Source organism: Vespula pensylvanica, chromosome 3 (genome assembly GCF_014466175.1).
Source record: "Vespula pensylvanica isolate Volc-1 chromosome 3, ASM1446617v1, whole genome shotgun sequence".
In the NCBI taxonomy this organism is placed as follows: domain Eukaryota; kingdom Metazoa; phylum Arthropoda; class Insecta; order Hymenoptera; family Vespidae; genus Vespula; species Vespula pensylvanica.
This window is the reverse complement of record NC_057687.1, coordinates 7,905,416-7,927,915: the sequence shown is the minus strand read 5'-3', so window position 1 is coordinate 7,927,915 and position 22,500 is coordinate 7,905,416. Positions and strand designations below refer to the sequence as shown.

At 32.1% G+C, this 22,500-nt stretch overlaps 2 protein-coding genes across 9 annotated transcripts in view; one reads left to right on the top strand and one right to left on the bottom strand.

The window, feature by feature from the left end:
• LOC122627773 (protein abrupt-like) overlaps positions 1 to 13,610 on the bottom strand; it is a 51,977-nt gene extending 38,367 nt beyond the window's left edge. The window contains exons 1-7 of one of the 7 annotated variants that reach the window (XM_043809264.1): positions 13,478 to 13,610; positions 8,722 to 8,941; positions 6,739 to 6,933; positions 6,409 to 6,663; positions 6,195 to 6,330; positions 6,008 to 6,076; positions 3,278 to 4,721 (exon numbers count right to left, since the gene is read on the bottom strand). In XM_043809264.1, coding sequence (XP_043665199.1) covers positions 4,147 to 4,721; positions 6,008 to 6,076; positions 6,195 to 6,330; positions 6,409 to 6,663; positions 6,739 to 6,933; positions 8,722 to 8,910 — 1,419 coding nt within the window. In that variant the 5' untranslated portion in view covers positions 8,911 to 8,941; positions 13,478 to 13,610 and the 3' untranslated portion in view covers positions 3,278 to 4,146. The other 6 variants (XM_043809265.1, XM_043809262.1, XM_043809263.1 and 3 more) reach the window with 6 other exon arrangements.
• Positions 13,611 to 14,486: 876 nt separating this feature from the next.
• The window catches only part of LOC122627772 (trafficking kinesin-binding protein milt), a 63,221-nt gene continuing 55,207 nt past the window's right edge, over positions 14,487 to 22,500 (top strand). The window contains exon 1 of one of the 2 annotated variants that reach the window (XM_043809251.1): positions 14,487 to 14,924. In XM_043809251.1, the coding sequence (XP_043665186.1) occupies positions 14,715 to 14,924 (210 nt within the window). In that variant the 5' untranslated portion in view covers positions 14,487 to 14,714. Of the gene's footprint in view, positions 14,925 to 19,554; positions 19,667 to 22,500 lie in introns of those variants that run through there. The other variant, XM_043809254.1, reaches the window with a different exon arrangement.

Genomic DNA, 22,500 nt, shown 5'->3' with positions numbered 1-22,500 from the left:
TCCCGCCAAGAGAAGAAAGAGATCATCCCATTCATTGTTCGAATAAGAAAACGTGTTCTACCTTTTTTATTTATCTTTTTTTTTTTTCTTTTTTGATCAAGGTAGCAATGGATACCTACACCTAAGGCTATTTAGTAACTAGCGATTCGCGAATATGAAATACCTTGTTACTTATTTTTTTCTTTTGTTATTCCTTGTGTGACACGCCCATACAAATTGCATAATAATTTACATATATACAACACATAATTAAATGCATTAGTAAGAGAGATTAGGTGTGTGTGATTTCTTATCCTTCTATCTTTCCTTTCTTATTTACTAGTTACTTACTTCGTATTTTCTCTCTCTCTCTCTCTCTCTCTCTCTCTCTCGCACGTACTCTCTCTCTCTCTCTCTCTCTCTCTCTCTCTCTCTCACTCTTTTCCCCCCTTTGTATCTGTTCTCTTTTTCTCTTTTAATCTTCGTCATGTCGATTGAAAGGAGCGTCTAGCAAAGAAATACTCGGCGAAAGAGAACCGAGATATGTTTTCATCTTAACGTATATAAGTTGTCAAGGAGAAGAAACCTCCTCGAAATGATAATAGTAGTAGTGACGATAATATGTAATAATGGTAATACAATTACTAGTCGATAATAGGATGATAAGAGATATTACAAATTATTATCGCAGACGATAAATCGCGATATAAACGCGAAACGGAAATGCTCTTTCCAAGAATTCTTTTCTCGTAGGATATACATATGTATGTATGTATGTATGTATGTATGTATGTATGTATGTAAATATGTATTAATAATTAATGCTTTCAGGAATGGCAAGTATGTATGTTATGTACTTGTTTTCTTCTTTCTCTACTTTTCTTCTCTCTCTCTCTCTCTCTCTCTCTCTCTCTCTCTCTCTCTCCTCTCTCTTTCTCTCTCTCTTTCACTCTCACTTTCACTCTCACTCTTACTCTTACTTTCATTCTCGCTATCACTCTCACTCTCTCTATCTCTATCTTTATCTCACTTTTTCTTTTTTCTTTTTCTTTTTTATTTTTCTTTGCCTTTTCTTACCCTCACTTTTATACCCTCATTGAATATAATAATCGATTTCATGAATACACAGAAGAGATATTTTTTCGTTTTTTTTTCTTTTCTTTTTGCTTTTCTTTTTGTATAAGTTTGGACCTTGCTTCGTAAACCGTGTAGTTTAGCCAGAAATTGTTGATTTTTTGTCTATAGTTAAAGAGTATAACTTAGCGCATATGGAAATATGCCATAAACCGAATGATCGACTTTTGCTTTTGTATGTTTTTGTTGATTAATTTTTTTTTCTTTTTTTTTATCGTTTGTTAATTTTTGTTTTGCTTTGTTTTACTGTCACCCACAATATGGTTAAATTTGAACCATCGAACACCCAATCAGAACTCGACATAATTGTAAATGTAACAGTGAGATTTAAAAACTGCACTGCGTAATATAGCTAGGTAACCGGTTTCCAATGCCCAGCGAAGTATGGCTTGTCAAATGATGCTTACTATTGTGTGATATTCTGTAACACATCACTCTGATATACATAGTATATGGATTTCAGGCAATGGATCAGTTATATATATATACATATACATATATATATATATACATATATATAAGACGATATAAAAAGTTAGTGAATTAGGCCTTCTTCAAAATAACGCCATTATTATAATTCAACGGATTTAAGTTGCTCTAGTGGTAAAAAACTCTGTTAAAAGTACACATGTACTTTTGTTTATGAATCTATGTATGATTAAATACGATAACCATAATCACTGGTGTCTGTAACAAAGATCTGTACATTTACTGTCATATATCACTCTATTGCATATAGTATTATTGTATAATAAAACCTCTTGTGTCTGTTGTTATACGATTAAAATGTAAGGCCATTCTAAATAAAAAATCAACTAATACTACACTCTCTTATGTTATCTGTAAAATATATACGAATCAATTCTAAAATTGTATAAAAGACAGAATCGGTAGTATTCAAAACACTTACAAGGCGCTTAGTCAATTTATCAATTATAGTATTGCATTAAGGACAAGGTTGAAAATATTGTTTCTTTTTGTTTTCTTATTTTTCCTTCAAAGAAAAATCAAATCAAAAGCTGGGTCTGATCCAATGCCTGACAATTGGCGAATGTAACTCTGCTTGGCAAATGTATAACAATATTATAATATGATATGCAACATTTATAATCTAATCTTATTTCGGTACTAATTGTTAGTTATGCTGGGCATCCATTTGTATTGTAAACAAAAGTTTCGAATGTACATTCGCAGTACATTTAACTTGTAAAAAAACATTGCAATCACTTACCAATGTAATAACAGATAATAAAAACCGTTTGTATAATATTGGTAATATGTGTAGTCGCAGTCGTTGCAACTTTCCGGTACTATTGTAAATTGTTGTATGTAAATATATTATAATAATATATAGCTGCATCTGTTTAGTAATTTGATTGTATGTGAGGTAAGGAGCCTGTCATCTGAACAGTACGATTTTATAAATTACGATTCTAGGAAATATAATTGACGAGTTCTTTCCCAGAATCGTTATCATAAATCGTACTTATGGAACTATTGTCATCTGTAAAATATAATATAAAAGATCCTGAGTTGTACTGTGTGGTACTATGGCTATGGAATTGTGTAGCAGAAGTCTATGCTGGCTTATTTCTGCCATAATTATAATTAAAAATACTATCGTCGAATAAAAGAAAAAAAGATATACTTTTTAACCTACAAAAGAAAAAAAAATCGTGTAACCTCAAAAATGTAAATACGTATATACAAAAAGAAATAAAAAGAAAAAGAAAGATATATACCGTCACGTGTAAATATCACTAATAAACATGCATTATCAAAAAGTTTCAAGTATACATATGATAATGATATTATTCGTGAATTTACATTCATTTATGAAGAAAAATCTTCTTCGAAATACTTAACCCACAAATATTTTCCAAAAATAATTCCTAATAATACTGATAAAACTTGTCGAATTCAAGATTATATCAACAAGTGTTTAAAAATTATATAAATTTAAGCAAAGATTGATAAAAAAGAAAATAGATGTATACATAGATGCATACAATACATATACATATACATATACATATATATGCATAATATATGTGTATATATGCGTATATGTGTATATATGCACATATATGTATATATGCATAATATATATGCGTATATATATATATATACATATATATATACACACACATATATATATGGTGTGCAAAGAAAATAATGATCCTCTCCAAACTACATACGAGAAAAAAACCAGCACAAACACAATGCCCCCTTATTATATATTGTTTAATTCAATCTGCTGCATAGTTGCGATCACGGTTTGTTGATAACTGTTAATAATAAATATTATTACTCTGTTGAGCTGTCGATTGGCTGTATATTGCAATGTATGCATGTGAAAAATATATCATGTACGAGCTATGTCATTGCACATTGCGCTGCAATAATAAAGTAAATATAATTCTCTGTAAGAATATAATATTGTTGTAAATATCTGTAGTCTGTATAACACTGTATAGCATTAAATAAAACAACAAGTATCCGGCTGCAGAATTATCAGTACGAGGTGGGATGGCTGCTCCACCTACGGCATATTTTTTAGTCATTTCCCCCTTATTAACGTTCATCATCTTTATGATGAATAGGCACGGGACATTATATGTAAACTAGTCTCCCAAACCTATGTACACGGTTTAATATTCGTATCGATGATAGTCGAGTTAGATACGACCTATATAAACTTTTTCTGTACGCACAGAAAATAAAAGTGTATGCAGATCCGTTGCATTCGACGACAACGCACTTTCGATTTGTATTGCAATTCCGTACGTTTTTAAATAATTTCGAATTATGTGTTACACCCGTGCCTCATCCTGCACAGTTTCCGATCACCTAAATACAGAATCAGCCTTGTATCGTAACGTTATTTCTATCTATACTTGTCGATCAACTGTAAAGATACGTTTCCTATTGAATCACAAGTTCACTAAATAATAAATTTAAACTTGACTCATCGCACGCTATATCACAAAATGATACTGGGAAATACAATAAAAATAAATAAAAACCTATACATTAGTGATACGAAGCATCGAATTGCAATATTCCGCTTGCAAAATGCTTCGTATCACCAATTTGAGCAACCTCTACGGAATAAGAATTATCACCAGCCTGTGCCTGGTATGCTCTCAGCTTTGGTTCTACAATATTTCCACTTCCGCTCCCCCCGCTATCTTCCGCGGGAAGACGAGAGAGCGGAGCAGAAGCGGTCAAGAGCACTTTGTTATCCACCTGAGCTTGCGTTTGAGCCTGAATTTGAGCCTGTGTTTGAGCCTGAACTTGTGTCTGTGTTTGAGCCTGAGCTCCACCCTGAACCTGTGCTTGACCCTGTCCTTGAACCTGAACTTTAACCTGATGATGGTAGATTTCCTCCTGGCGTTGCCTGTCCGCCACACTGAGTTCGTGGAAACTGACCAGGTGACGTTTGAGGTACAGCTTGGTCTTGAAGGGCTTGTTACATAGAGGGCATGTGACACTCTGAGGGTTGTGGATGAGGCGCATGTGCTGCCGCAGGTTGGACAAGTTACTGTACATGCGGTTGCACACAGGACAGGGGCGTGGGTCCAGCGAGTGCAGTTTACGCAGGTCAGCTGCAACACACACACAACTTGCTCTAACCGGTAGCAGCCCACAGCATAACACGTTACCATAGCATAGCACCACGCTTTATTCACACCATGAATAATATCAAAATGATACCACCCACCACAGGACAGCAACAACCAGCAAAAACCCTATTTAGCACTACCCAAATTTGCTGCCTGCACGGTACATGTATAATGTCAATCCTGCAAGATAGCAACTTGCAAGGATGTAATGAATCGAATCATAGATAACATAACGATATTGTGGTAAGGGAAAACACATAGTTTGAAAACAATGGTAAGCATGGATCAGCGAATAATGAGAATCCGTTAGGAATAATGGTCTTGGCTTTGTGAACTGTTTCATGGTATGGTGGACTCGTGCATGTTACACAGAAAATCAGACTTTTTATATTCTTAAATGTTGCTAACCGTTGATACGTTTAAATATTTCTCGGTAATCGTATAAAGATATTTTTTCTCGTTTATACTACGATTCTCAAATTGATTTCATTTATTTTCGAAAAGTAAAATGGAAGATAATAGAATGAGTGCTTTTGCACAATCAATATCGTACTATCACTCTGTGCGTGTAACTAATTATTTACTAATCATTGCACTTTCTTAAGTACACTCAAATGCAGAAATATAGTGCACGAAACGAAAGGTATGTAAAAATCATTTATCATTTTAAATCAAAGCAATATGTACATAGCACATTTATAACCGACCGAGATCGTATGTATGGATCTTTATCATTAGTAAACAAGAAAGCAAATGATGCTGGTGATAGCAAGATGGCTCTCGTTGACGAAGTTACTGGAGCATTAAATTTAACAAGAAGCACTTACTCGTCAGAGTCTGAATGCAGCGTTAAGGTGTAGTACTAATATATGTATATACGCATATATACGCGATGCATATATACGCGCGTGAAAGCATGAGAACAAAAAATTATGAAGCTTATTGGGATGGGTATTTTTAATTATGTACACGCAGGACATTGTTGTTAATGGTATTCGGGCTATATCGGTAACGTTCATACAATACAGCTGATTAACTGCAAACTGCACTCTGTGGACTTGGGCCTATTTTAGCCTCTGAGTGTCAAATGTCTCCTACCACCTACCAAGACCTACCGAGCTACACACGAGCTTACCATTTCAAACGATCAAGATTCCTTTCTCCTTCCTTGCTTCTACTCTCATTATACAGTTCTGATGTAATGGCTAGGTTGTTGCTGTTTGTAATGGTGCTCGCACTACCAAAAAGAATATAAATCATAGACTCACCTTGCTGCTCTTGATTCAGCTCATTGTTCCCGTGTGAAGGTCCAGGCATGCCACCTTCCATACTGGTTCCTAAAAAAGACGTATCTTATAATATCTTTGTTCTAATTTTTCTTTTTTATACATTTTTATTTATTTACGATAAAGAAAATAAATAAATTAATGCAAATAAAAAAGATAACGTTTATACCTTGATAAGATGGTGGATATGTCGGTAACACTTCCATACCACCATCCAAACTGAGGAAACCACCAGGTAACGTGTTGACTTCTTGTTTTGATGAGCAATCATCATCGCTGCCATATTCAGGTAGTTCTACTTTTGGCTGAAATTATAATATATATGACATAAAATAACAATGGAAATTGCCAAGGTTAACATGTATTACGAGTACGACAATTACCTCCACAATATCAATATCCTTATAACAGTCAAGCTGAACTTGCGGTTCTATAAGCGGTCGTGAGAGAGGTGTACTGCTAGCACAAGGCGTCACAGTAGGTATTGGACTAGAGATTTGAGGTGAATCACTTCTTTTACACAGCCTTTTTAATGGTGGAGGGCTCGATGGTGGTGGAGTTTTACTGCGCTCATCGTCCAAACTCGGTGAGATCAGACCACGGCCATTTGATGCGTGAACATTATTCGTCTTCAAGTGCTACGTACGTTATATAAGATTCAAATTATATTTGTACTTTTAATTATAAACTTGTTTTACTATCTTATTAATTACCTTTTCGTTGTTGTGCTGACTACTTTGAGAGTCGGTGAGACCACGGATTTGTAGAGATTCGGCTGTACGCAGAAAAGTAGGCAATTCAGCTTGTGAAATGTTTACTTCGCCAGCATACATGAACTCCAGCAGTGATTGTAGATGTTCAAATTCCACATCCCGCATAAAAATTATTGGATGTTTACAGGGATTGGTCTGCAAAAATCGACGGTATTACTAAACTGTTTAAAAATATTCTTTTCCAAACAAAATACAGACTTTTATCAAGTAGAAATATTTAAAATATACTTTATAATATATCAGCCACATACGAGCAGCTCATAACACAAATTATAAAAGAAAAAATTAATAAAGTTATGTATAGCGTACGTTATTCGTTATTCGACGATATTAAAATTAATCTATTAATGAAATCTATTTTAAATATAAAAAGTATAAGATAATATAAAGTAGAAATATAAGAAGAAATATAAATTAAGTTTTGGCAATAAAATTAAAAAGAAATTCTAAAAGCAAAGTTAATCGCATTGGCCTGTGAACGGCTGATGCGGTAAAGATAGTGATACTATTTTAAATTTTAACTTTATATCATTTTCTATTTATATTTCTTATATATAAAAAACGCGAAATAAAAATAAATATCGTAAAGCGAAAAAATGATGTAAAAAAAGAAAAAAAAAAAAGAAAAAAGAAAGAAAGAAAGAAGGAAAGAAGAAAATAAAAGAAAAGAAAAAAAAGAAAAAAGTTGGTCATGATTTCCTAATTATAAAAAATTCCATATTCCTTCGTATACCATACGAAACAATTTATTAAAATAACACACGAGAGAGAGAGGGGGGAGGGAAAGAGGGGGGAGAGAGAGAGAGAGAGAGAGAGAGAGGAGAATGTGTGTTACGTGTGTATGAAACTAATTAATTTTTAATATTTCTCGAAAAAAAAGGAAAAGAAAAAAGAAAAGAAAAGAAAAAGGAAGACATATATATATATATATATATATATATATATATATATAAAAGAAAAAAGAAACAAAAAGAAAAAGAAAAAGTCGGAAAAAAAATTGGAAGAACCTCCAATAATTAAAATACTGATATTTTCGTAATAATCGCATGATAATTCGAAAGAGTCACTGTCTAATCGGTTTTAATTGCTACTTGTACGTGGAAATAAAGAAGGATAGAAGGAAAGAAAAGAAAAAAAGAAGAAGAAACAAAATAAAACGAAACAAAAAAAGAAGAAGAAAAACAAAAGCGCATCTGCATTGGCGCACGTAGTGTGATATGGCTCCAAATTTAAGAGATAGAGATAGATAGAGAGATACATATAGGGAGAGAGAGAGACAGAGACAGAGAGAAGAGAAGAGAGAAGAGAGAAAGAGAGAGAGAGAGAGAGAGAGAGAGAGAGAGAGCTAAACGTGTCGGGGAGATAAGAAAACGGCTGGGACACGTAGCGCAAAATAGGTATTGTGTAATTTTGGAATTATTAACGGTCGGACGAAACGACTAAGAAGTTGCATATTACGTGCGCATGCATAGCGGAGCAGCATATATAGAAAGATGAAAAAGAGATGGAATGATGAGACGAACGGTGGGATGACGAAGAGAAGAGAAGAGAAGAGAAGAGAAGAGAAGAGAAGAAGAGAAGAGAAGAGAAGAGAGAAGAGAGAAGAAAAGAGAAGAGAAGAGAAGAAGAGAGGAGAGAGGAGAGAAGAGGAATCGAAAACGTGTTAGGAGGAAACGAGGGGGGAGAGGGAAGGCTAGGAATGATGACAAGGGAGGAGAAGGGGAGTAGCGTGTATGCGTGAAAGAGAGAGAGAGAGAGAGAGAGACCGAAATTAGGGTGGAGGTGGAGGGGGATGAGAAGCAGGGGAGTGAGAGGAATGGAGGGAGGGGGGAGAGAGAAGAAGAAGGGGACGAGGGGAGAAGGAGGAAGGAGGGGATAAGGAAGAAAAGTAGGGTGGGGAGCGGGAAGAAACGGTTTTCTAACCTTGAACAACTCCTTGAAGTAAGGGCTGCAAGCGGATAGGACGACCTTGTGAGCCTGAAGTCGCCTGCCATCGCAGGCGAATGTAACGTCGACGAAGTCCTCATCGTCTCGCAACGCCTCGAACTGGCTCGTGATGTTCGCCTGAAAGTTGTTCCACCGCAAGCAAAACTGCTGCTGGCTATCCGTCATTCTCTATTTCACTCGACTCCCTCAAAAACACCTGTGATCACACATCGAGGGAAGGTTTATTTTTCTTTTTTTTCCGGTTTTTTTTTTTTAATTTTTTTTTTCCTCGGGTCAGGGTAACTTAGTGTACCGTACGGCTATCTAAACTTAACTCTCTCATTACTGTAAAAATGTAAAATGTAAAAAGTGAATCGATGACTGAAGAGGAAACGTACGATATAAATAATGACAATCGATATCCAGGTTGCCATCCGCGAGGGAGAAAAATTCTCTAGCTTGGAGCCGCGCATACGCCGCCACTTTTCCCATTGCCGCGAGGACCGTATTCGTGTATATGTTGTTAGCAGCAGCAGCAGCAGCAGTAGCAGCAGCAGCAGTAGCAGCAGCAGCGTTAGCAGTAGTAGTAGTAGCAGCAGCAGCAGCAGCAGCAGCAGTAACGTTTCATCGTTTCTCTCGCGTCATTCACACACGACTACTACCATTACTACTACTACTACTACTATACTACTATACTACTATACTACTACTACTACACAACGACGACATGATTATGAATCTAATACTATTATACTCCTACTACAGTACTACACTGATACTAATTTAATACTACTACACTATTCTACTACACTACTACTACTACTACTACTACCATCATAACCTATTACACCGACGACACACACAACACGATTACAACGGACAATACAACGATAACGCACACGCAAGCGCATAACGCGAAGAACACTATCAAAAACCTTTCGCGATTATGGTGTAGTAGTAGTGATGGCTGTGGTTGTGGTTGTGGTTATGGTTATGGTTATGTGGTACGGTATATGGTATATGGTTAGGAGGAGCGTGCGCGCGTCCAACCTCCCAATCCTCTTACGAACACTACGAACGCATAACCACCCAGAAGAGGAAGGAGAGTGTGAAATAAAAAAAAAAAAATAAAAAAAATTAGAATACTTATTCTATGGTATATATTCGTACGGATTAAACGTGGAACGGACCGACAGCGCCGGCTCTATTTCGCGCCATGTCTGCATTGCCGAATTTCCGTTAGGACCAATGATTCTTCTTCTTCGAGTTATTACCAACTTCGAATAAAAAAATTTCTCTAACCAATTCGCTCGCTCGCTCGCTCGCTCGCTCACTGTGTATCGTATTAAACGTTGTGTTCCTAACTATGCGAGAAAAGAGAGAGAGAGAGAGAGAGAGAGAGAGAGAGAGAGAGTGTGTGTGATAGAGAGAAAGAATTCGAAACTAAAATTTTCGCACGAATTTCAAATCATCCATAACCAAAAAATATACGTAAAAATGTTAATCCGAATATTCTACATTCTTGTTAAATACTCGTTTATTAGATTTCTTTTACGAAAAATAAAAGCGATTTAATTTACATACACATAACTCTAAGTTAATAAATAAACAAAAATTTATATACATACCATATACATATACACATCTCATAAATAAGCATATATTATACGTATGTATTTACACATGTATACGCACATACATACATATACTCTAGAATCCCAATGAAATATTTCGACCAATCCGTGAGCGATATACTCGACTGTGCTATCGCTGATTGGTCGTGAAGAAACGTTCGAACCAATCAGCTTACAGCAGCGTAATAATACTCATCGAAGGATTGCGCTCTAATACGCTCAAAGTAAGCACATTGTTCCAACCACGTTACTACGAATCGCATTTCTAAGTTAATCCGAGAGCGGCGCCATGAACGAATGAATCCCCTCTAAAAACCTATCGTACGCTGATCTCACGCGGCTCTTTACTCTCGATATGATCCTATATTTAACGTGAGTTTTTAACTCATTGTGTTCAGCTCTCGTTCTTCTCAACAACATCGGTCCTATATCTCTCTCTTTCTCTCTTAACTCGAAAGAGAACAGATCACTCGTTACTCTTCTTTTTGCTCTCGCGTAGAACGTATATATACAGAAAGAGAGAGAGAGAGACAGACAGAGAGAGAGAGAGAGAGAGAAAGAGACAGAGACAGAGAGAGAGAGAGAATAAAGAGAGAGAGAGAGAGAGAGAGAGAGAGACAGACAGACAGCAGAGAAATAGAGTCCGTGCGTAAGAAGGCAAGAATAAGCAAGGACGACAACGACGCGTCTAATAGTGCGATTATAAACTTGTCCTTCTCTTATACATACATACAAACATACAAACATACAACATATATAACATAACATAACGTATACATACATACATACATACATACATACATATATAACTTGTTCGTCTCTTCTTACGCGAGTGCGCGAACGTGCAACGATCGAGTTTGATAATAAAAGTGATGGCAGTCGTGTGACGGTGTACATCTTGGGTGTTATTATTCGACCGTCCATCAAGAAAATCTTTCGTTTCTGACGAGGATGTACGAAGACGGGGAAGAGTGCAAGGTGATGCAGTGTATATATATATATGTGTGTGCGTGTGTGCGCGTATGTGTTTCGTGCGTATGTGCAGAGATGAGTGATTATGGGTGTGTGTGTGTGTGTGATGCGCGAAGAGAGAGAGAGAGAAAGAGAAAAGGACATGGACCGAGTCTATTCTGTCGTCGTCCTTCCATGATCCTTTTCTTTCATCCGAAAGAAAAAATTTTCTTTCCTATAGTTGTGTCTATCTCTGTCTGTATTCTCGGTTCTCTTTTCTTTTCCTTTCTCTCTCTCTCTCTCTCTCTCTCTCTCTCTCTCTCTCTCTCTCGCTCTGTCGCTCTCTCAATTTCTTCTCTTCGTTATCGTGAATCCTTCGAAAAAATTAAACAGGATCAACGACCGTTTACATAGGCCATTTCAGAAAATCAATGTTACGCGACGACGAGTATCGGTTTCGAGGAAGAACGAATGAGTGTGTGGGTGAGAGAGAAAGAGAGAGAGAGAGAGAGAGAGAGAGCGAGTGAGTAAGCGAGTGAGTGAGCAAGAGAGAGAGAGAGAGAATCGCGCTGCAGTTTTAACCTAATTTCGTAGCTCGTGCGGTGTACGCAAGGAAGTCCAATCGATAGATTTAAAGGAGCAGAGTGACACGAACGACCTCCGATCGTCCCGACTTCTTAGATCCAAACGTCGTTTATCATTCGACGTGATTAAACTTTTATTTCCGCGGAAATAGAGAGATAGATAGATAGAGAGAGAGAGAGAGAGAGAGAGAGAGAGAGAGAGAGAGAGAAAGAGAAAGAGAGAGAGATAGAGAGAGACAGGTATATTAAATCCTTTCGTATTACCTTACGAGAGCGACCTACGCGACACTCCTCCACTTCACTTTCGCACGCGACTCGATTCATGCCAACAACAGCTGATCTAATCGTATTTTCGATGATCCTTTGATCGTTTTCGCCGTACATGTCTTCTTTTTCTTTCCTCTTTCTTTATTCTATTTTTTCTTTTCTTTTTCTCTCTTATATTTCAATTACCGGTTTTGTTGTGCCTTTTTTTGTTTTTGTTTTTGTTTTTTGTTTTGTTTTACTTTCTTTAAATCTTCCCTTTTTGTTATTTTTATATAGTTTCATGATATCACGATCGACACGAGTACACCCTCGTCGAATATACGTTTAGATCCTTTCAAACGATATCTAATATGTACTTTGCACTTCGTCTTCTTCTTTTGACATGACATAATAACTTTTTACGTCTTTCTTATACTAGAATACTATAGTTCTTCGATAGAAACGCATCGTATATTTTCTAGCTTGAATTTATAAATTTCTATATTGTGTTATTGAAAACATTAGTTTTTGTTCAAACAGGAAAATGATTGTGTTTATTAAAAAGTGAACGCGTGAATCATTTATAGAGTTTTATCGTTGCTTTGGAATTGGAATTTTTCTACGTTATGCCAATAAATAGATTCTTTAGTTATAAGTTATATCGGCATGATGTCGTTGTGTAAGCAGAATGAAATCTTATTATTAATAATCTCTTTTCGATTTCAGTGTACTTACAACGCCTTTGGTTGGTGATCGTGGTGGTTTCCCTAGCGGAAACCAGAAATTTGATACTACGTCACGGTAAGTTTTATAAGACTTAAGAGTTTTCTATCGACCATCTTGGATAATATTCCTCAATGACGGATCACGTATAACAAAAATTAGAGACAAGTGCTATCCTTCGAAGAGCATAGTTTTAACAAAGAAAGAACTTCGATTCTATCACTTTGACTACCTTTTTCCATTCGATAAGAACAGAATTAATAGTTACCATTGTCTAAACCTTTTCAATTATATAATATTATTATTAATCAACACGATAATCCATATAATTTCTTATATCGTCAAACTGTATGCGTAAACTAGAAGAATAATTAATCAAGCAAGTCCTGTATATAACTACTTAATCGTTTCAAGGAGAGGAAAGAAATAGATCTCGTCTCGTACCTTTTCTTTTTTTTTTTTGCTCTGTTTTTCTTGCGAATCGAAAAACCACTCCGAATCGTTCTCGCACGCCTCGCGCAAAAACTCAAACGTTTTGCGGCAATCCAAGTAGAAGCACCATAGAGTACTGAAATGACTACATAGCTATTGTATCATAAGAGGTACGAACATTACCTTAATCTTGGTAGGAGTCAAGCAGGCTTAGCAACGTACAGTCCAACGAAAAAGTAACTTTCGCATATCGGCCAATGAGATGTGACAAAGGTTGAACTATCCGAGTGATGTCATTCTCTCGACTAGTTAGTATCTAGAAAAAGAAAAAGAAAAAGAAAAAGAAAAAGAAAAAGAAAAAAAAACAAAAGAAGAGGTATGATAAATAAAGAGAAGGAAAATTAACGATAGACGTTTCCTTTGCGTATGATCTAACAAATTTTCGTTGTACCAAAGAGAATAAGATACGAGTTAAGAATTTATTTACAAGCGAGCGATGAACGAGGCGAAATATTTTTGTTCCTTTTCTTTTCTCTCTCTCTCTCTCTCTCTCTCTCTCTCTCTCTCTCTCTCTCTCTCTCTCTTTTTTTTCTTATAAAAATAAAGAAACGAAAAATCATTTGAAAAACAAAGTACAACCGAAATATACTCTAAGTTAATTATGGTTTAACATCTCGAATTATACAAATACGAATCGTACGAAAAACTGTAATATCGTAACAATCAATAAAGTGTTTTGATTGTGTACGTACGTATGTATATATATATATATATATATATATATATATATACATATATATGTATGTATGATATATATATATATATAATGTCTCCTTTGATACAAACGTTTATCGTTTTCCATTGAGATTGTACTTGGTATTATCAACGGATATCTAACGATAAGAGGAGAACCCATATTGGTTTAGCCCATCGACAGGTATATTTAACATACAGAAATATATATATATTCGGTTACAATCGCAAGAATCATCAGTGTTCGTATCTTTCCGAGAGCTTCGATATAGTCTTTAGATTCTTTTTTTTTTATTTTTTTTTTATTTTTTATTGTTCATCTTTGTCCTCCATCTTTATTTTTTTTTCTTTCTTTTTTTCCCTTTCTCCTTTTCTTGTCTTTTCTTTTCTTTTCTTATCGACGTTTCCTATTCGTTAAAATAAATCAAATAATATAGAGGGCGTTATAAATGCGATCTTAATGATAATCGATTGTGCGATATCATAAAATACTCTTTAGTGAGAAGTGTTTTGTATTTTGTACAGTGCTGCGTATGTGTTCTTTTTAATAAGAGAACATCATAAAATATTAACGTAATAAAAGAATAATATTCCTTTTTTATGTGTAAAGTAGAGTTAGTGAATACGGGTGAATTGATTTATTACTATTTTATTATTTCGTTTTATTATGTTGTTACGTGGTATTGCGTTTGCCGAGGTTCGAAGAAATTCGGCAAGACGCGTTTTCAAGGGTCGCGACAAAGGACAAAATACGAGTTGTGAAAAGGAAGGAAACGAATTTTCGAACGAGCTGACACGTCAATCAACTAGACGTTCGTTGTTTTTACAATCGAATGACGATTTACAGAAGAATCATGGCGTTATACCTATCGTCTCAGTAAGTTATAAAGTAACGTCCATTTTATATATATATATATATATCTCCTTTATCTCTCTCTCTCTCTCTCTCTCTCTCTCTCTCTCTCTCTCTCTCTCTCTCTCTCTCTCTCTCTCTCTCTCTCTCTCTCTTCCTCTTGTGTTTCGTCATAACCAAAACGAAAATTGTTACCAGACAGCTACGTCAGATATCTCGATCGAACGAACATTCTTATCGTTTCTTTCTTTCAAATGAAAGCTTTTTATTTCTTATATTGAACTTAGTTATATTGAGTCGCATCCGATGACTCACTATTTGAAAGATTTTATTATTATTTATTTACTTATTTTTTCTAATGAAGATATCAGTCGTTAATCCATAATAAATAAAAAATGATAATAATAGAGATGAAGTACGTAACATGTGTATACGTGTATATGTGCGTATGCATGTGTGTGCGATGTGTGTACTCTTTTTTTGTTTGCGTGGAACATAATATATAATATTCTAATATTATAGAGAGATTTAAATTATATAGATACATATTGTATAATATACTATAATATTATACTCTATATATATATATATATATATATATATATATATAATAACAAATTATATTACAATACAGTATAATTTAGAGTATACTATTATTATGTCATAATATGTATAGTATATTATACTGTACAATATTATATACAATTTATAATATATATATATATATAAAATCTAAATCCATATAATATATCTATAAATAAGAAAAGAGAAAAGAGGTTAGGTTAATACGACTCCATTTAATTATCTTCACATAGATGAAAAAGAAAAGAAAAGAAAAGAAAAAAAAAAAGAAAGAAAAGAAAAGGCAGAAAAAAAAAACAAATAAAGAAACAAAAAAAGAATCTTTTTATACGTGTCTGAGATGGTCATCGACCTTCATTATCTCGATTATTTAATACATCTTATAACTTATGTATGTACGTATGTATATATGATCTAAGAATGAAACTCAGGCCGGTCTGAATAAGTTCAAAGTATTTACGAGGCTCCTTCTTTAGAAAAGTTACATAGTACTTGCTGGCACAACAACGAACCGGTCTCTCTGATTCTTCGAAGATGGACTCGATGTGTCGATGCACACATATATTTCTTTATATATATGTATATATATATATATATATATATATATATATATATTGTGTGATGTATACACGTACGTACTACGTGCACTCACATAGTATACACACAATTGTATTGCGAAGACAATTACATAATTACGAGTTACGCTTTCTCGTAGTAGTTACCTTGAAAGGGTTTACCATTCAATCGACGTTGATATATCGAACAACACGTCTGTTCATTTGCATATGGCTAATCGATATACTACCCGGCCTATTAATATTCATTTCTCATTAATATCCTAATTGGTATAATTACGAATCGTTTTTATTGTATTTTTATCGTTTTCTTTTTTATCTTACTTTATTTTTTCTTTACGTTTTTTTCTTTCTTTTTTCTTTCTTTTTTATTCTTTTTATTTTTTTTCTTTTTTTTTTATTTATTTATTTATTTTTTTCTTTACGCTGCACTATAGTAAAAATGTAGTGTCCCTATAATCGGTGTCGCATATTTCGTATTATAAAGAAATTAAGAAGGAATCTATTTTCTTTTCTTTTCTTTTTTCTTTTCCTTTCTTTTCTTTTCTTTCAATTTTTTTTTTTTATTTTAAACGTTATTAATTGTGGAGAGGAAAATTTATAAAGTTTTTAACGCGAAAGTAAATTTCTTAATATAGATGTTTGTATTATATCTCTATCTGTGTGCAAGAGGTAGTGCAATATGCGAATGTTTCGTGATAATTATTTCTGAAGAGTGCTAACCGAATACGTGACGTAAGTCACACAAGTGTGTGTAACTCTTAATAACTTTTAAATTTGTAACATATTGCGATAGATAAATATGTATTTGCATCGAGATATCGTTCACTGTGCAAATAATTGTCTTTCGGAGCGGGAATATACAAGTAAAGATGCATGTGAGTTTTAGGTTATGTCGGCTTTCGAAAATATAATTTTGTAATTTATATATATATATATATTTCTTTTTTTTAATCTTTTTTGCGTCTTTTTTCCCGCACACACTTCATACAATTTATTATTAAATTTTTATATTTCATTTTATTGAAAAAATTTTTACGTGTAAAAAAAGAAAAAAAATTACAGAAAGAAATTTCTTTCGTCGAAGAAAAGAAACATAAATGAATTTTATAATCTTTTTATTTTGATATTTTCTCTCTCTCTCTCTCTCTCTCTCTTTCTGTTTTTTAATGTATATATTTTATAATATGGGAAGAAATATTTCTTTTTAGAAAGATATTTTTGAAGAAAGAAAAACATTTCTTTTTTAATCCTGTGAATCACAATATTTTTTGTTATTTTTATAAATTATCTTGATTCTTAGCAAAGATAGTAGAACAAAAACAATTTTCGGATTATTATACGAAATCTTAGAATATTCTTTTTCTTTTCTTTTTTTTTTTTTTTTTTATCGAGCGAGAAGTAAGTTATATAATCAATATCTGTCTTAACCTCTAACTGATATGGTGGAAATTTTGTCACGTATGCTAGGAGCTTATAGGACTCCAGAGAAATGATCAGAACATTGTAGATAAAAAAAAAAAAAAACAGAAAAAGATAAATTAAAAAAATTAAAATATTAAAGTACACATTTTGGGTTATATTTAATATTTTATACAAGAGCTTGTTCATTTAAATTTTTCAATAAAAAATAAATAAATAAATAAATAAATAAAGAAGTTAAAAACAAAAAAATAATAATTTTTTATTACGAGTATCAAATTGAATATATCTTATGAGAAAAACTTATGTAATTTGATAGATTTCCTAATTTATCAGTTACATTTGAATTAATTACACATAACGTGATCGAAAACAGGTTTCTAACTTCTAATACGACAAAGCATCTAAATTTTGCATATTCCTGAATGAAATATTTGTATTGAATTTTCTCGACTGGTAAAAGTAAAATCCAATAAAAGTAACAAAAAAAAAAAAAAAAAGAAAAATCCAATAAAAAGGTAGACATAAGAATTAAGAGAAATGTCTACGTGACATGGCTCACGTCTGTAATTATACCGGGTGAACCAACAAAATTTCATTAAGCCCGTATTTTTTTTATTTTCGATGCCATCTTCACACGTCGCAATTTTATCAGTTCAATCTTTTAAAATGATAAATTTTGAAAAGTCTCGTGAAATTAACTCTCTTATCGATCACCGTGGTGAAACGTGTGCACTTTCTACTTTACTTGCGTGCAATATACATATGTATATAACTCGGTGATAATGAAAGCGACCTGGATAATGGAAAAAAAAAAAAAAAAAAAATAATAATAATAAAATAGAACAAAATAAAAATACTAAACAAATTTAATCGACAGTATTAATAGATTTTTTTTTTTTTTTTAATATCGTCGTAATTATATGTAATGCATTATTAAATATTTATTAATTTATTTATTAGAAAAAAGAAAAAAAAAAGAAAAGAGAAAATATTTCCAGAAATAATTACACCTATTAAATGCACATGAATTCAAAACATATTAATATTTAATGCAATTTAATTTAATAAAAATATAACGTGTGACAATTTAGTTTTTCTAATTATTAAGTTTTCTAAAAAAAAATGATAACAATATTCAATATTTACTGAACGATTATTACAACGTTTCTTAAAAATTGTCTTAAAAAAAGAAAAAAGAAAGAAGTAAAAGAAAAATTAAGAAGATTACAAAAATTATCATGCGTCAAAAGGATTGATAATATTTTTGAATTTCATATAACGTTCATTTCATTCGTGAGATGGAACATTTATCAGTGAACTTTTTTCGCCACCCTATGTATCCTTGCGTACATATACATATATATACATATTATACATATGTATATATATATATATACATACAAGGTAAACAAAAAGAATAGCTCGGCCGGTTTTATTCCCACTCTTCTGAATTCGTTCATCCACCTCGAACACTTCAGCAGGTTTCTTTCACCTTACACACCTCAGAGAGATTAGTTGGCAAAGTGTGTTTCGATTAACTAGTTGTGCATGACGTGCGAGTCTCGTGGGAATGCTTTACGTTTATATATATATATATATATATATATATATATATATATATATACATACATACAAAGAGAATTAACGTTTCTAAATATTTTCTAAAACATCGATGAGTTTGTTATTTGTTTGTGTCCGTGAAAACTGATTTATCGAATGGAATGAGATAAAAATAAATCGTTCTTCGTAAAAGATGGAAATAAATAAATAAAAAATTGCGACAACGAGAGACGATATTTGTAAATTTAGTAAAGATAAAAGAATGAATCTGATGAAGCTGAAATAATATCTTCAATCGTGGAGAGATTGTCGAAGCGGATCGATTGATCGATTCCTACTTCAATATATATATATATATATATATATTCTTTTTTGTTTACTTCGGATCAAGTACACTTTCGCGATTCAGTTAGCCTTGTACACTTGGACTAATTATTCACAATCTTTGAAAGTGTAACGAATACGTAAATTTACAAAGATACATATATATATATATATATATATATATATATATATGTTCGTGAAATTGTGTTTTGTTATAAATTTCAATCGAATGGAAAGAACATGTGCAAATCAGAAAATATATCCCCATCCAGGAGTTCGCAACAATCTGAAAATCATGAGGTCCGTCGCATATAAAATTCTTATATAATTTTATTAAAACAAAAAGAAAAAAGATATGTATTATTAATATATATATATATAAAAAAATTAAAAAACAAAATCTAAATATTTATATTTTAAGTTTTTTTTTTTTGAGACTAAAAGTGATTCAATGGTGAAAAAGTGACGATTTTTGTGTTAGTGACGTGATAATAATTGTTATATATATATATTTTTTTTTGCGATAGAGAGATAAAGATGCTATAGAGAGAGAAAATATTTTCCTTCGGAGAATTATATTTATTTCAAATTCTTGTTAAAAAACAAAGGAATTTTCCTGTTTACTTGAGAATATTTTCGATGTTGCTGACGTTTTTTTTTTTTTTTTTATTTTTTTACATAAATGTATAAACACACGGGCACCTCTGTGTGTGTGTGTGTGTGTGTGTACACGCATATGTACACATATATGTCTATATATATACATATATCTCTTTTTCCCATCAATTTAATTATTTTTATTAACAGAGATCGACCAACAAAAGTGATAAAGATTCATGATTGATGATAAAATTAATGATAAAGATTTACAATTAATAATATAAGTAATGATAAGAGTTTACAATTGATAATAATCATTTGTTCAATTTTCTTTATCGACGATCAATCGAAGTGACTATTTTTATCGGCGGGAATTTTAAATTGAATTAACGCGCGAATTTCAAATGTACTAGTTGCTTTATTCTTATGAAAGAGGGAGATAAAGAGAGAAAGAGAGAGGGAGAAAAAGAGAAAGGATTCCATCTGTCAGTTTGCTATCGAACACAGTATCGTTCGTTGAAAGATAGCTTATCAGTGATAACAATTTTTATTTTGTACTTACTTGAAGTCAGAAATTTATTGAAGAATGAAAATCGAGATTTCATGTGATACGGTTATGTCAGTTCTCTATTAGTATTTTCCTCGTGTATGATAAATCGAAATACGCATATATGGTAAGACGCCGTGAGAAAATTTGAAGTTTCTTTATAGGGAGAGCTTCGCGAACGGAGTTGGGAAAATAAATTACGAGAAACCGGAAGAAGTACAAACGATCGTATCCGGTTCGTCCTCGTCGCCATTCTATGTTCGGAACATCATGTTCGTGCTCAAGTTCGACGTACCACTAAAGTGTTCTGCATTTTCTTTGTTTTTTTCTTTCTTTCTTTTTTTTTTTTTTTTTTTTTTAATCGATTATATTGTAATATTTTTTCATTACTTTTATTATCTTATATAGTATAATTTTTACTTTTAATTAATTAATTAATTAATTAATTTTTTTTCGTAATTTGACAAATAATAATATTGTTCATTATTGAAGTGACGTATCTTTAATTGTGTGTGTGTGTGTGCGTTTGTAAAAATGAATATATTAATATTTTATAAAAAGATTTCTATTTTGCCGACTGAGTTCGAGAAAAATTGTTCGTATCGATTATGTCTTGTTGGTCTGCTATTCTTTTCTTTTCTTTTTTTTTTCTTTTTTTTTTTTGTTAAAATATTAAAAAACAGAATCAAATAATTTATTTGATATGATTCGTTTAATTATAAAAAAAAACTTGTTAATAAATTTTGATAAATGCGAACGAAAAATAAAAAAAAAAAAAACAAAAATTGTGAAAGTTCCGAAGTTCGAAGAATTTTTTTCCAAATATTATCATATCTTTTATATATATATATATATATATATATATATATATATGTATGTATGTATGTTTCTGCGAATATGTGTATGTGTATATGTAATCATGATTAAAGATACGTGAGTTAAGTAATAAACAAGTGTAACATATTATCTACTCGAATGATATAAAACAAATTAGAACATGCATTATTTGATTATCTTCTTCTTTCTTTCTTTCTTTTTTCTTTTTTTTTAAATCTTTAATAAATCAGGCAGGACAAAAATATATCATTAATTTCTAACATGAAAAATCAGAAAAATTTATGATTCGAATTACGATAACGGTTTCTATTTTATAGATTTTTTTTCTAATACGTCAATATAATCGAGAATTTCACATCAATTTATTTATTATTTGTCAGATAGAAAATCCTTTGAAAATCTTTTATATTGATGATAACTCAGGTATACGAAAATAATATTTCTATGGGCATATCTTAAGAATGAATAGAAAAAGATTAGAAAGATAGAAAATCCCTTTCGTTTCATTCGAAAACAAAAATTACCAAAACTTGGAATAATGGATTGTGAGTGGCAATTAGAGAATGAAAGAGAGAGAGGGAGAGAGAGAGAGAGAGATTTAGGGTCGAAAATGGTTTGGTTGTCTAAGTTTCCTCTGGAATTAGACGATGACGTAGTCTTTTCGTAGAAACGATACTCGAGTTAACGTTTGAGTTAGAGTTCAATATAACGAAAACATTTTGTTGTAATTAGAATAGAATTTTTGTTAATATCCACGTTTTCTCTTTCGCAAAAAAAATAATTTTCTATTTTTGATAAGAGAAAAAATAAATTATAAGAAATAACTCTTAAAAAAAAAAGAAAATAATTCAAATAAACAATAGACGTCGATATGCAACTCGAAAAATATTTATATATAATCCTAAGATACATTTATATAAAAATAAATAATTGAAGTAAATGCATTGACTCGGAGAAATGTAAGAATTAAGAAAATTCAAAGATTGCGATGTGCAGTTCGAATTTATATATATACATAAAAAAAAATAAAAATAATAAATAAATAATTAAAATAAACATAAATAATAGCTTTGGAGAAATGCAGAAATTAAGAAGAAAAAAATTACAAGATATGCAACTCGAGTTTGTATAAATAAATAAATAAATAAAT